Here is a 13,701-nt window from a genome sequence, read left to right on the forward strand (position 1 = left end):
GACTGGCAGAGTGGTGACTCCCAACACAAACATATCCTGTATCTGTAGTCATATTGGGCTTAGTGACTCAACATGGAGCGTCAGGTTTAAGAAGACTACGTATAACCATGAAAAACAAATGAACGCACATTTGGTTTATGCATATATAATTTTTTACATTTGAGTCATACATCATCCTTGCCAGTAATGCAAAAATACAGTAAATGCACTTGTACAAAGAAAAGTGATACAATTTACATTAAAAATAGATTTTTTTTTTACCATTTACTCTTACATAAGTATCAGGCATTGAAGTTTGAGGCGCATGTTAGTTTTACTCTCGTCGCCTCTGCAGAGACTAAAAGCATCCAAACATGAGCTCTACCTTTAAGCAGCGTTTGATGGTTCCACACCAGCATATTACCTTTCACAGAAAGAACAGACCTACAGGTTAAAGACTGAAACACACACTCACCCTCAGGGCTTTTAAAACAAACACACACGTTACTAATCAATACCAGGAAGGAGAGGAAATCCCCTCTCACAGCAGCTATACATACCGCCAGTCTTAGATGCGTTTTGAATTTGGTGCATTCGATGTGCAAGAAAAGAGAAAGATATAATTGCTTTAAAAGCAGGCAATCCGCTGGACAGTTATGGGAAAAAAATGAATGGGGCCAGTTTGATGGTTTGGGTCCTAGCAAGAATTACCCAAAGTATTCACTGGTGTCTTTTTTTTATTTTTTTTTAAAAGCGATTTTTGTGCGATGGAGGGACACCTCTGACATGTCAGTGCAGGAGCCTGAAAGCTGGCTTCCCTTCTGCATTCATCAATCCCAGCCCTAAAGTCCTGAGTGGGTCACATCCAATCCCTGCATCATTAAACCCTCGATCTTGCATAATGTAGAGCAGTGGTTCTCAAACTCGGTCCTCGGAACCCACTGCCCTGCTTGTTTCCCAGCTATCCCTGCCCTACACACTGCTGATTGACTGAACACACCTGATCCAGGTAATTAGAAGCTGAAAGACAGCAGGACCCGAGGACCGAGTTTGAGAACCACTGATGTAGAGGTTACTCACCCGGTGAGGTTACGGCATGGCATGCACCTGCACAGCAGGTACCCAGGAGCGGACTGACACTGACATTTAGCCTGCTTAGATAACCTCACCCAGTGTGGCAGGGTGCAGAGATCCAGAGCAGCATCGAGGAAGGGATTTGGGTTCGTGGGCTCTTTGGGTCACGCTAATAGATCCTCGGGCAGGAGCTCAGGAATTGGCTGCCTCCAGTAGCAGAAGGAGCTGAAATCAGGGCAGTCAAAGGCGGAGCTCTGTTCCTTGCTCAGCAGGGGAAAGACGTGCTCCACCAGTTCACTCAGCCGACAGTACCTGGACACACCCAGTAGAGGGAACCAGAGAGGCAGTCGCATGGTCAAGCTCCAGCACTGTAAATAGACCACACCCTCAGCTGCTGCTTCGCCCCCGCCAAGACCAGAGAACTTACGAAGATTTGTTCCCTTTGGTCTGTTCCTGAATAAGCTCTCCCTTTGGGTTCACCGTGAATATCCGGCACTGTGGTACACCCACCTGCTCATAGGCCAATGCATCCTGTAGAAACAAAACAGGAAATGAGGCAAGGCAGAGGACTCAAGACGGGCATCGTCATTATACAGTCACATACAAACAGTTCTTACGTTACTCCTGTTGCCAAAAGCGGCATAGAAAGGTTGTTTGTTGGGAAGGAACAAATTCTTGATGTCGGTGAGACATTTGATCTTGAAGACCTCCGGCTTCTTCTCGATGACCTCCCTATGAGGAAGGGCTCGTTACATTAAGAAACAAGTACCGCTGCCAAAATCGGAACACTCAATGCCGACGGGTGAGAGCAAGGGAATGGGGCTTGCCTGTGTAAGGCAGAGAAGAGACTACTGGGAGCCAGTAGAAGGGGACCCCGGGGCAGAATAGTGCCCCCATCGTTTACCCAGTGCAGGTAGCCTCGAGTCATATCCGCCATGCCGATGGCTCGTGCGGAGCAGTACAGGAACTTGTACCCATTCCTATGGCAACAGGAAATGGAGAGCCGACAACAGCAAAGGAAGCCATGGAAGCAAGACCTCCACCAGGTTGGCAAAAGGTCAAGGGGTGAGGCATGAGGAAACTCAACCAACAGAACCCAGAAGAAAAGAATCAAAGCCCATTTCTGGCTTACTTGTGTATATAGTGGTAGAGCTTGGCAATGCCCTGGTGGGTCCAGTCCTTGCCCAGCTGGGGGAGGATGTGCCCAAACACATCTGACCTAAATAGAGAGCGTCAGGGGGGCAGAAAACAGATCACCATACAACAGAAGACGCCATTTCATTCAAATGTGACTGTACTTCCAGCATTTGCCCGAAATTATTCAGATTCATTACAAGGATTCATGGTGACTTGGAGAGAAACCCCAAAGTCAGGGGTAACCCCAGCTCAAATCATGCGGTCTGGATGCAAATTGGACTCTGACTATTGAGTGGTGGTTTATATGTTCTCCCCAAGCTCTCGATTAGGCAAACCAGGGTTTCGGTTGCTCAACATGCGATTGTGTGTCGTGATCCATCAGATGACATCCCAAGACATCCTGCCTTTGTACTTCATTGAAGAGTCTCCATTCACTGGGACCATGTACTGGTTAAGAAATTATGGTTGATGGTGTAACTTGAAACCCTAACCCCATGCAAAACAGAGGTCCTCCACCCCACGGAGGTGAGCTCTGCCGTGCATCACTGATGAATGATGCCCTCCCATCAGCAGTAAGGGTCCAGCACGTACTTGGTGATGGTCCCATCAATGTCGGAGATGATCACTTTGTCGTCCCAGTTCCACAGATGGATGGTGCCCTCGCAGCGGCAGGTGCCCTGGTACTGCGTGGTGATGCTGAAGGTCACGTCGTTGGGGCCGTCCTTCAGCCTCAGGGAGACCTACGGGCAGGAGTATGGAGACCAAACAGATGAAGCTAATTCACCTGAAGGACCTTGTAGGCTGACAGGCCTAAGAGCATGATCTCACAAGTCTGCCAGGACAGCTTTGAAGAGGTGCACCACTACATCTCCCCTGAAATGTCCCATATTAATCCTCAAAGGTAGCAATTTACCACCCCCACTCACATTCCACCAATTTCATGAATCTCAACTATATCAGTCATAAAGAAATAAACACATGGATGGTAATACATAGCCTGAATAAGATGGACAGTTTTCTCCCATCATCCAACAATAGAGAACTAACCAATCAGCCTCTGGTTCAGGGTGATTTATGATTGGCTTGCAGGCACCTGTGTGCTTTGCTATTGGTTTCTGTGCTGGGAAGGACTGAGCCTTACGATCTGCTCTGAGGAAAGTCTCAGAGACTTCTTATAGGAGCGGGCAGCAGGAGGCTCCTGGTGTCCAGGTGGTCTGTGGTCCGGCCTGGCAGCCACGTCCTTGTTTCGGGGTTCCTCGTCACTGGAGTCCCTTTCTTGGGCCCTGCAGGGTGCAAAGATGCACGGCTCACCAATGCTAGCTGACAAATACATGATGAATTACTTATTATTCAAACAGGTAGGATCAGTTCACCAACCTTTAGGCACCGCAGATGTACATGATACCAATAGAGGGCAATCATCTCTCTCATTGAAATGATGGCATCATGAGATGAGACATGTTCAAAATACTCAATCTATATAAATAAAATGTCTAATTCTGCTGCCCCAGTGTGGCATCATGGCCCTAGGAGAAGCTCCATGCTGAGAATGCTGACAGTTCAGTTGTCATGGAAATGGGTGATATCACAGTGAGAAAACATTAACTTACTGGGAGGGGGGGCTCGGATGCATGGGGGAGGGCTCGTCTCTACCCAGGGACTCCTCCTTCAACTCCAACTTAGTTTCTGACTGGAGACAGGAAATGACAAGTGAAGGGCACTGAGGCACAGACTAAATGCAGAAATGAGTTCAAGAATTTAACACTGGTTCTTTTTTTAAAGCAATGCAGTGAAGGGATTTATGCATCCAGCAAATGTCATAATGAACTCAGATGGAACATAGAGCCACCTATACAACTACAAACAAACTAACAATACAAAAAACTAAAAGGATCCTTATAGACCGATTTCTAGCAGAAGAGCAGCACTTGAGCTGCCATGAGCACCCAAGGCTGACACTCACAGCCCATGTGGCACTACCTGCTTGGAGGTGACGTCGGCCCGTTTCCGCCAGAACCACCACCTTCCAGACTTCTTGGCCATCTTCTCCTTCACCCAGGTCTCTACGGTGCTCTGGAAGACAGGGCAAAGTGGACCATCACATGGGCATAAATTGCAGAGGGCAGGCCGTCACACAGGCAGAGCAGAGCAGAGGGCGGGTCATTACACAATTAGAGCAGGGCAGAGGGCAGGCCGTTAAAGAGGCAGAGCAGAGGGCAGGCCGTCACACAGGCAGAGCAGAGGGCGGACCTTCACACAATTAGAGCAGGGCAGGGGCCGGGCTGTCACACAGGCAGAGCAGAGCAGAGGGCAGGCCGTCACACAGGCAGAGCAGAGGGCGGGAAGATACCTTAGGCAAGCTCTTCTGGAAGGCCTGCAAGCTGAGCACCAATGGGGCTGCCAAAGTCCAGTTGTAGTACCTGTGAAAATTTAACTCAGTATCCAGAAATAAAACACCAAGACGGCAATTAGCCTCTTACAATCAGTGAGAGCAAGATTACGTACCTGCTCCCGATTTTGACAACCAGGTTGGGATTATCGATGATACTGGGGTTTTCCACGAACTCGTGATATTTAATGACATGTTGCGAAAATTTCTCTACAAAACAAAGACATAAAAAGACCCTGGAGGAAGAAGGCATTCCTATGGTCTCCACAGTCACAGCAATGCCATAGGCAACACGGATACCTCAGAGACACGGTCACGTACCTTTGCAGATGTCTGCATTCTCGCCAAGCCCCCCGCACAGCGACAGCGTGACCTCTGTCAGGTCACTGGCGGAGTCGGAGAGGCATTCGGTCCCACTGTCGGCCCCCGTGCTGCTCACCGATTGGGGTGGCTCCGCCCACTGGCCAGGCTCCGCCCACTGTCTGCCGCCAGAATCCACCTGGCTGCCATGATTGGAGAGGGCAAAGATCTGCCATTTTCCAAGACTCATTCAACATTTAGCTAGTGGCCAAATATCAGTGATCAGATATTCCTCCTTACTTAACCATTTCATTACAAATTACTTTCCAGTCTTACACTGCTGAATGATTATGGTTGCATCTGAAGGTACTGAAACACCTAGTGGGACTCAAACCTATCCGTCTTGTCACAGCTCCAGTCTAAACTTAATTTTCTCAAAATGCATTCACTGAAGAGCAAATCATTATAATGGAGAGGCCGTTCCGCCCAGTCATATGCTTAATAAGTAAAAAAGTAGTAGGTTAATGTAACCCTTAACCTTTAACTTCATTACCAGCTATCTTGTGCAGTGGATCTACTCTGCGTACCCCACTAAATTCAATTTGTCAGGAGATCAAAACCACTCACCTCCTGGGGAAGTAGCGAGCAGCCACATCCGGACCAAGCTCCTGCAGATCATCCAGGTAGATGTCCTCGGGGCCCTGGTGCTCACTCCGCTTTGGGACCCCTGTTTGCGGGGGGGGGGGGGGGGGGGGGGGTGGGAGAACGGCAGAAACATTGGGCACAGCACTAAAGATTCCTGTTCACTGTGAACACAGGAAAAGTCAGGAAACTGCTAGCCTGAGTGCTCAGGTCCTGCACCTGAACTTGTGGGCTGAACCTTTGAAGCCCTGGAAATGGATTTTAGGGTTTTGGACTTCACTGGAGACGGGAGACCTGCTATCTGTGTGCCCTGTGATAGACGAGCACCCCATTTCTGGGTGTGCCCCAGCCTAGTGCTCTGCACTGGCCCCAAGCACACTGTCACCCTGCACTGGATAACTGATGGCACAAGGCTGAGTGGTAAGAGAATGGAGCAGGGAGTCACCTTTCTTCTTGGAGGAGGACTCGCTGACAGAGCAGGCGATGGCCTTCGCTGGCTCAATGAACTCCTTTCGTGGGCCCTTTAAGTTATAAACAGGGAGGGATCAGTCGTTTGTGGACTCCCTCACTGTGTAACCTTATACCATATCCATCTTCTCACACAGACAAAGTGGCAGTCCTCACCCATGTGGATTCTGGGAGCTCTCCCCATGTCCACTCGATGTGGGACTGTGCCCTCAGCTGGCTGTCGGAGGCCTTCAGTTCCAGCTCCGAGTCACTCTTCGGTGAGAACGTCTGTGGTCCAGCCAGACTGTGACGGCACAACAAACACGCAGTCACAGACAGAGCAGCCCGGTCTGCTTCACTGCAAAACTCGGAAGGTAACTCATGGTTCACTGGCTGTTGGCTGGCTGTTGCCATGGTATCAGCCATGTGTAAGGATCTCACATACAAGAACTGAATAAGTCTTGAATCTTGTCCCATTAATGATAATGCAAGACTTCGATTCTAGGCTCTTTAGAAAGAAATGTAGGTGACAGAATCAGCAAGCACACCTGTGAGTGGGGACACAGTCCCCATCCGAGAACGGGTAACTGTCCAGCGACTCGTGGATGGGCTGTTTGTGCTCCTTCATCGGGCTGAAGGACACTCTGGTGAAAATAAAAAGTATAACATGATGTGGGGGCAAAAACACATCACTGACACCAACACCACCCAAGTCACCCAGACACACCTGCATGATGGGATACTATCTCACTTCAGCCCGTGCAATGTTACCTTGCACTCTGCATTGCCTGGTCCTCATCAGAGCTAAGGTCCATGTCAAAGATTTCCTCCCCACCAGCAGGGGGCGCCAACTCCTCCTTCCGATGGTCTGCCTTCAGCTTTTTCCTCCTTCGCTTCTTCTTCCTCACCGAGGCAGTGCTTGGCAGTGGGTCCTCACTGCCGTCTCTGTGCTCGCCAGGGGCGCAACTCCACGGCCACTCCGGCTGCCCGAGGCCTTCAGATTCAGGATCCGACGACACTGGCCGTGACTCCTGTGCCTTGAACGCTGGGTCCTCCATGGGTTCGGGAGCCTGGTGGGTGGGGACAGTCTCCTAGGTGAGCAAGACACACGACAGGATGAGCCACATCAGAGGAAAGTTTATTCGACAAAGTTCCTCTGGTCTTCCAACCATGCTCATGGTCTTTCATAACTTCTAGGTTCTCCACCAGTTGATGGATCAGTGGGTAGGCCAGGCCTTGTGCAGCCGTGTGACTGTACCAGCTCAGCTCAGGCTCAGATTTGAGGTCCCACCCCCTTGCCCAGACAACACCTGAACACCTTTTGCGGAACATCAACACTCACATTTTGCTTCTCTACCTCCTCCACGAAGAAGGCCTCACCACTGTCTCCCAGCATCATGTGCAGATCCACAGGCTCACCATTGACTTCGATATCAATCTAGGGGACCGGGGAAGAGGCGTCACCAAGGACAGACGCTTAAAAGGTACGAAACAGGTCAGCAGGGTATTTGGGAACAGGGTGAAACAGAGAAGGCACCTTTGAGTCACCTAGGTTTAAAGGCACAGCCTGAACATACTGAGGATGAGTCAAATTCCTAACTCACCCAGCAGACTGACAGCCCCTATCACTGACTCCCCGTGGTGTGATACTACAGAGCTGAGATTACGGGATTCTTACAGAAAGCTGACACATTCGAGAGCATCTATCCTGAAGACGGCTTAAGAATTAGATCATTAATTATCCTGCCGAACATTCCAATGAGACCGCAGGCATGCTAATTTTGCGGGAAAACAACAGACATAATAACCCTTGAATGATATCTTGCAATCCCATTAGCTTCCATGATTTTTTTTCTGCAACCATACTCCCAGCCACCAGAGGGCGCATCCACAGCTGACTATTCTATTTTCATTTTCATGGAAAGGCTGAGGCTAATGCATTCAGCACTGAAACAGACGATACGCTTTCTAGGGCTCCACAAAACCATCTGTCAAAATGTCACTGTCCCTAGAGGTTACTTTTTGAGCCTCACTGAAAAGGACAGCAGCCTAAACCAACTGTAACCTAACCCAAATAAACATTAACTATATATAGTCATGCTTAGCCTTGCATCATCTTCTGTGGCTAACCCTGCAGGAGCCGTCATTCACTGTGCAGGAAAAAGCAGTCGCCATGGAGACCAAAAGGCATCCAGAAATTCAAAGAACGAGTCCCAGACCTTAACGACACTCAACCGTCGCCCAGGGAGACGGAGAAGCCAGCATATCCTCAGCCTACTGAGTTTAGCCGAGTTTTTCCATATATAAAATAACGGGCCTACATGTGATCATAATTAGCAACTTTTAAATCCCTGCCCCCTTTGGCCCATGCTCCGCCCACCTGTGTCATGCCCCGCCCCCTCATGGTCACATGACACTCACCAACTTCTCCTTGGAGTGCAGCACTCCCAGCTTTCCAAAGCGCACATGAAAGGGGGAGCACTGGTAGGACCCGTCCTGCTGACACACCACCACCACGTCGATGCAGCCTGACAGCGTGGCCGGGTTGATGCCCTTGTACAGCTCCCGCACCGTCACCAGTACCTGGCCCGCCAGGTGGCCCACGTAGTTCATGGTGTTCACCTAGGGGGGGCAGCAGAGAGGGGATGGAAATAATTGGATGCCTCGGGGTCGTGCAATTAGAAGTCAGGACGACACTCCTCCAGAACACCTGCAGAAGGTCAAGGCTCAACTTCACAAATGACATGCTCCTCTAGTCGCCGCTGGTCACCCGAATATAATAAAGCTCACAGAACCACGTGAAAGGAGGTGAAGAGATGTGACAATGGGTACAGGCTGCCGTGACGTTTATTAGAATGGAGAGAGACTGCAGATGGAACACCAGGAAAATCATAGGAGGATGTAGAGGGAATGCTGACAGAACATTTAAGTGTCACCATAAAAACAACACAACTAAATTTCACAGGGGGACACAGTCCCAGAGTCCCAGAGGGAGACACAGTGGGACACAGTCCCTTCTACACCCCTGTGGTCTTCACAGCCCACCGAGGCCCTGCCGCCCCACACCAAACCCAGCGAGAGCCTTACTCCTCCACCGGAGGGCGCTGTCATTCACCTCAGGGCCTTGGCCACCGTGCACATAGTGCAAACACAGCTGCACTTTTACCCAGTGATTACACAGAACGTGAAAGCACATATTCACTTGCACGCACAGAACTATCACTGCTTATCTTGATTATCGGATTCTTTTCACATTTTTCTTGTTAATTTTTTCCTTCTCCCTTAGCGTCATAGCACTGTGGCGCTCACCAGAGTCCAGGATGCTTTCCTAGGTGAGACCTGATCCGGCTCGTTGCCGTCCCCCTCGGGATCTCCCATGGGGGGTTCCGGCTCTCCCCGGTGCTGAGCCGGCTTCATCGCACCCCGTTCCACCTCATCTCGAACGGCGTGGCACTCTTTGACCTTCCTACCATCCGCCACAACGACGAACCCATCCCAGTCTCATGGACGTACCTCTGTTTACATGAGACCCCCCCCCCCCCCCCGCCACACCGGTAGCCAATGGGATCAGCCCGGAGCCGACAGCTTCGGCGTGCAAGATAAGAGGCTGGCTGTGCTGATAACGGCCAGGCCAGGCAGCTCAGCACCCACCAGCCACGTGCCCCCCCCCCCCACCCCCTCTCTCAGAGGCACTGAAACACATGCCAGGCAGAGGAATACAAAACAGCAAACGGCTAAATCAATACCCCACCCAGCAAAGTGAACTGGGACGTGTCGGCAGGCAGACATGCCACGTGGGTTCATCATCCCTGGGGGCCAGTGGCCACTAGCGCTTACGGCTACCGCAGCATCTCTGGGCTGCAGCGGAGTCAAAAGCCTTCAGTGACCCCAGAGATATTAGAATCTGCTTCAGTCAATGTATAAGAGCAGGCAATGTTCCAGTCAAACCCTGATTTCTGAAGGGTCACTAAGAAGTGTAGGAGTTTGGGGGGGGTTAAGGAATTATGCTGCATTCCATTTGAACTTCCATACATCCATCCATTTTCCAAACCGCTTATCCTACTGGGTCGCGGGGGGGTCCGGAGCCTATCCTGGAAGCAATGGGCACGAGGCAGGGAACAACCCAGGATGGGGGGCCAGCCCATCGCAGGGCACACTCACACACCATTCACTCTCACATGCACTCCTGCAATTAGTCAAAGCATGTCTTTGGATTGTGGGGGGAAACCGGAGGAATCCCCACGACGACATGGGGAGAACATGCAAACTCCACACACATGTAACCCAGGCAGAGACTCGAACCCGAGTCCCAGAGGTGTGAGGCAACAGTGATGTGTTATTATGCATTAATATTGCTCAGAATGACTAACAATTAACCAGGCTAGAACCTGAGCTTATTTCATTAAGCAGGATTTATGATGGCTTTCTGACTTCTTGTACTGGAACGCAGTTAACTCGGGTGTGACGTCATTCCCAGCTCCGGCTTCCAACCTCCGAGGTAAATGGAACGCAGCAATGGTAGCTGGATTAGTAGCTGGATTAGTAGCTGAAATACGACCCCAGTAACACAAGTGGGCGGAGCTCTATGAGTATTGTTGCACTCGGGTTGCCAGCTCGCTGTCCAATGGGAAGATGTGATAGGATCACCACCCCCTAAGATCCGTCCACAGGGCAGGTCAGGTTCAAGGCTGCCAGCAGGCAAACAGCAGGTCACTCCCCGGTCAGAGTCTCTGCCATTCTGAGCCGCTGCTACACAGGCAGCATGGCGGACGAGTGAATTGGAGAATGACTCACTGAATCCAGGAAGCAGGTTATGGGGACCATTTGGAGCTCCTGACTTATCCAGGTCCATCTGCTTATGCTGTCAATCCATTAGTTACAATTATTTATTTAATACATGCTTTTGTTCAAAGTGACATACAAACAAGGCAAGCATTTAGATACTGCATGCAGAGAGAAAATCCACATGTAAAGAAAATGCACCCCAGCACGCAGTACCAGGGGGTGGGGGGGGTAAGCCTACAGCCCTGAGGTGTGAGTGTATTGCATTGGTCCTATAAAAAAAATATATATATATATCTCTCACACACACACACACACACACACACACATACATCCACACCCAGTGACAGGACAAAAACACCTCGTCTTCGTCTCGTCAGCCCGGTGCCACATTCTGGGCATGTCCCCTCAGCTGTGACACTGAGAGGAAGGAGCAACCCGGAGTGCACAGAATCTACACCCCAATGCGGCGCTGCTCAGGGCGGCGTGCAGTCCACAGGGGACATGCCCAGGAGTTTCCGCAACCTCTGGCAATGAGCGCTTCTTAAGTTCTGCCCCCACACCAAGGGAGTAGTTAGAGATGAATGGATAGGGGGCTTGGTCCTTATTTATTGGGGGGGCTGAAGCCCCCCCAAAAAAACAAGCCTGAATCCCCACACCATGAATCACATCTTTAAAAAAAAAAAGAAAGAAAGAAAAAAAATACTCCTTTAGTTACTCTAACTGGACTTTAGCCGTCAAAACCGAAAGGCTGTAGAATTTTATAACCGGCCCTTAAGGGGAAATGACGTGAGATTAAAGTGGAGCTGTGTCCGTGAAAGTAACTGGATAAATAATTTACAGACCGGGGTGTAAGAACGTCGCTGCCGGCTCCAGGGACGGCGGGGTACTGACGGCCCGCTCTGTTCTCAGATCAGCTCGTCGGCCCCCCAGCCGGCCCCTTAAGGGCAGCTCTCCTGCTGCCTTTTCACTGAGCACATTTTAATTAGCACCTGCCTGACAACTGAAAAGGCCGAGCGGGCCAGCTTACTATTAAATTGCCGGCCTGAATGAAGAAAGTGGAGGAGAGAGAAATGACTCTCTGCGGCTGGCAGGAAGCAACGCTGCGCAGCCCGTCTTCTACTAACCGAGGTAGCGATTGTGTGCGATACGATCCTATTGGGGCTGCATATTCAAATCTAATCCCAGTCAGGTCATTCTAAAATCAGCACATTGTGCTGTTTACATGGGGAATTCCCCGCTACTACACTCCACATTTGAAAAGCATTAAGATATTCTGGCAACTTAAAATTGTCCCTCGGTGTATTAGCGTCCCATCCAGAGTGTATTAATTGTGCTCCCTTTCATAAGCACTGATCGCCACAATTATAATTACATAAGCGTAAAATTGGACAAACTTACGTTTTGCTTTAACGAAGGCACGGACAGAAATAACAGTACAAAGCTGCATCATGAAACACTTCAGATTTACAAATAGATCAAGTAGCACTTAAGCTTAAATGTTGAGCAGATGTCACTATATCGACATAATTCAGGCTATATTCCCTGCTCCAGAGTTCAAGTGGAACCTAAAATACTACGCCCCCCTGATGTAAGGGCCCAGCAGTGCAGTAAAGGTTTGCATTAAGTTATAATGGAGCTTGTTTTTCCTAGAACACTTATATTTCGGCAGCATGACGTGGCGGTTCGTCCCTGGCGAGTCCTCGCTTTCCTTCTCGGTGCAAAATAGTTTCATCACATAGGTGTAAAAAAAAGCGACAACTGTGAAATTCAACAAAAAAAGGTCACAGTTTGGACCCCCGTAGATTCGCCCATCCCTGCCTGGATTATTTTTAATACACGACTGCTGAGCTGGCATTCAGGAGGTCGGCTCTCGCGAACTAAATTTCTTCACTGGTCTGGGATCAGTTTTACGGCTTTTCGGATGTCGTATGCAACAGAATAACCGGCGAAATTGAACCGGAGGGTACTTCACAAAATGATAGTGGATCAGAAAAAGAAATGGGTAAACTGTTCGTGCAAACTAACAAGCTGTCGGAAAACAGCCACATAATCGCCACCAGCGAAGGATCTGGACTAATCTAGGACTAAGAAAAACAGCAAGGGGTTAAATAATAAGCAGATCGCGAATGAGACGACTTACATTGCTTAATAAAACATGATTTACCCTCCGCTTAGACTCCAAATGGCGCCGGCCGGCCGCTCCGGTCACTGCCGGTGAGCAGCGAAACAAGCAGCCGGTTTCGGGACACTTACCGAGGTGCTACGGTGCCTGTATTTCGTTTCTCTCCCCTTTTACCCCAGGGCCCCAGCAACCCGTATGGCACCGCTTTCCCCGCTGCCAGCACCGGGCAAGCTGCCCTGCCCCCGTTACACCCCCATTCATTCGCGGGGCGGTTCATTCAAGCCCTGGTCGCCGGATCCGGTTACATCCCGCTGACGGTGACAATAAAAGCGCCGTCAATTAAACCCGATAATTAAGCACTGACGTTATGAATGGAGCCGGAGCTCTGCCTGTCGGATATTATAAGCTGTAAATTAAAGTAACGGGGTATGTCTGACTTGTATGAAATATAAAAATCTATATTTTTGTATGAAATCTTTGTAGTCATCACTTGCAATATGTTGACTCTTCTTGTACCCATTCGGTTTCACCGCGGCATATGGGAAATAGAAGGTGACTGCTGCCTAGTGCGAGACTGTTAATTTAGACGGTTCAGTTCAAGTATATTTATATATATCGCCTTTCACAACAGTTGCCAAGGCGCTTGATAAGGACGTGCGGCAACTCATTACTACATCATTTTTACAGAATGGTACATGAAAAGGGGAAGATGGAAAGAAAGGATGAAAGAAGAAAAGCCAGAGAAAAAGAAATGTCTGTGAGGTCTCATTAAGAAAAGGACAGCAGATGAGGAGGCAGGAATGTGTAGTGGTAGGAGGGGACAAGG

At 49.7% G+C, this 13,701-nt stretch overlaps 1 protein-coding gene across 5 annotated transcripts; it reads right to left on the reverse strand.

Annotated features, from left to right (window-relative positions):
• Nucleotides 1-129: 129 nt before the first annotated feature.
• On the reverse strand, nucleotides 130-13,155 carry LOC125740170 (phosphatidate phosphatase LPIN2-like). Of its 5 annotated transcripts, none has more exons than XM_049011020.1 (20): nucleotides 13,007-13,155; nucleotides 8,390-8,590; nucleotides 7,311-7,406; nucleotides 6,740-7,059; nucleotides 6,517-6,612; nucleotides 6,146-6,272; nucleotides 5,967-6,042; nucleotides 5,507-5,606; nucleotides 4,901-5,082; nucleotides 4,696-4,789; nucleotides 4,541-4,610; nucleotides 4,171-4,263; nucleotides 3,801-3,880; nucleotides 3,332-3,473; nucleotides 2,782-2,930; nucleotides 2,186-2,272; nucleotides 1,881-2,033; nucleotides 1,671-1,785; nucleotides 1,481-1,584; nucleotides 130-1,365 (listed from the first exon to the last, which is right to left on the reverse strand). In XM_049011020.1, exons 2-20 carry the CDS (start codon nucleotides 8,579-8,581, stop codon nucleotides 1,218-1,220), a joined length of 2,424 nt encoding a protein of 807 aa, XP_048866977.1. In that variant the 5' UTR covers nucleotides 8,582-8,590; nucleotides 13,007-13,155; the 3' UTR covers nucleotides 130-1,217. The 5 variants fall into 5 exon arrangements, with proteins under 5 accessions (XP_048866977.1, XP_048866979.1, XP_048866978.1 ...); XM_049011022.1 differs by lacking the exon at nucleotides 13,007-13,155 and adding an exon at nucleotides 12,894-12,989; XM_049011021.1 differs by lacking the exon at nucleotides 13,007-13,155 and adding an exon at nucleotides 12,152-12,839.
• Nucleotides 13,156-13,701: the final 546 nt, after the last annotated feature.

The sequence above is a fragment of the Brienomyrus brachyistius genome, chromosome 4 (assembly GCF_023856365.1).
Source record: "Brienomyrus brachyistius isolate T26 chromosome 4, BBRACH_0.4, whole genome shotgun sequence".
Lineage (NCBI taxonomy): Eukaryota > Metazoa > Chordata > Actinopteri > Osteoglossiformes > Mormyridae > Brienomyrus > Brienomyrus brachyistius.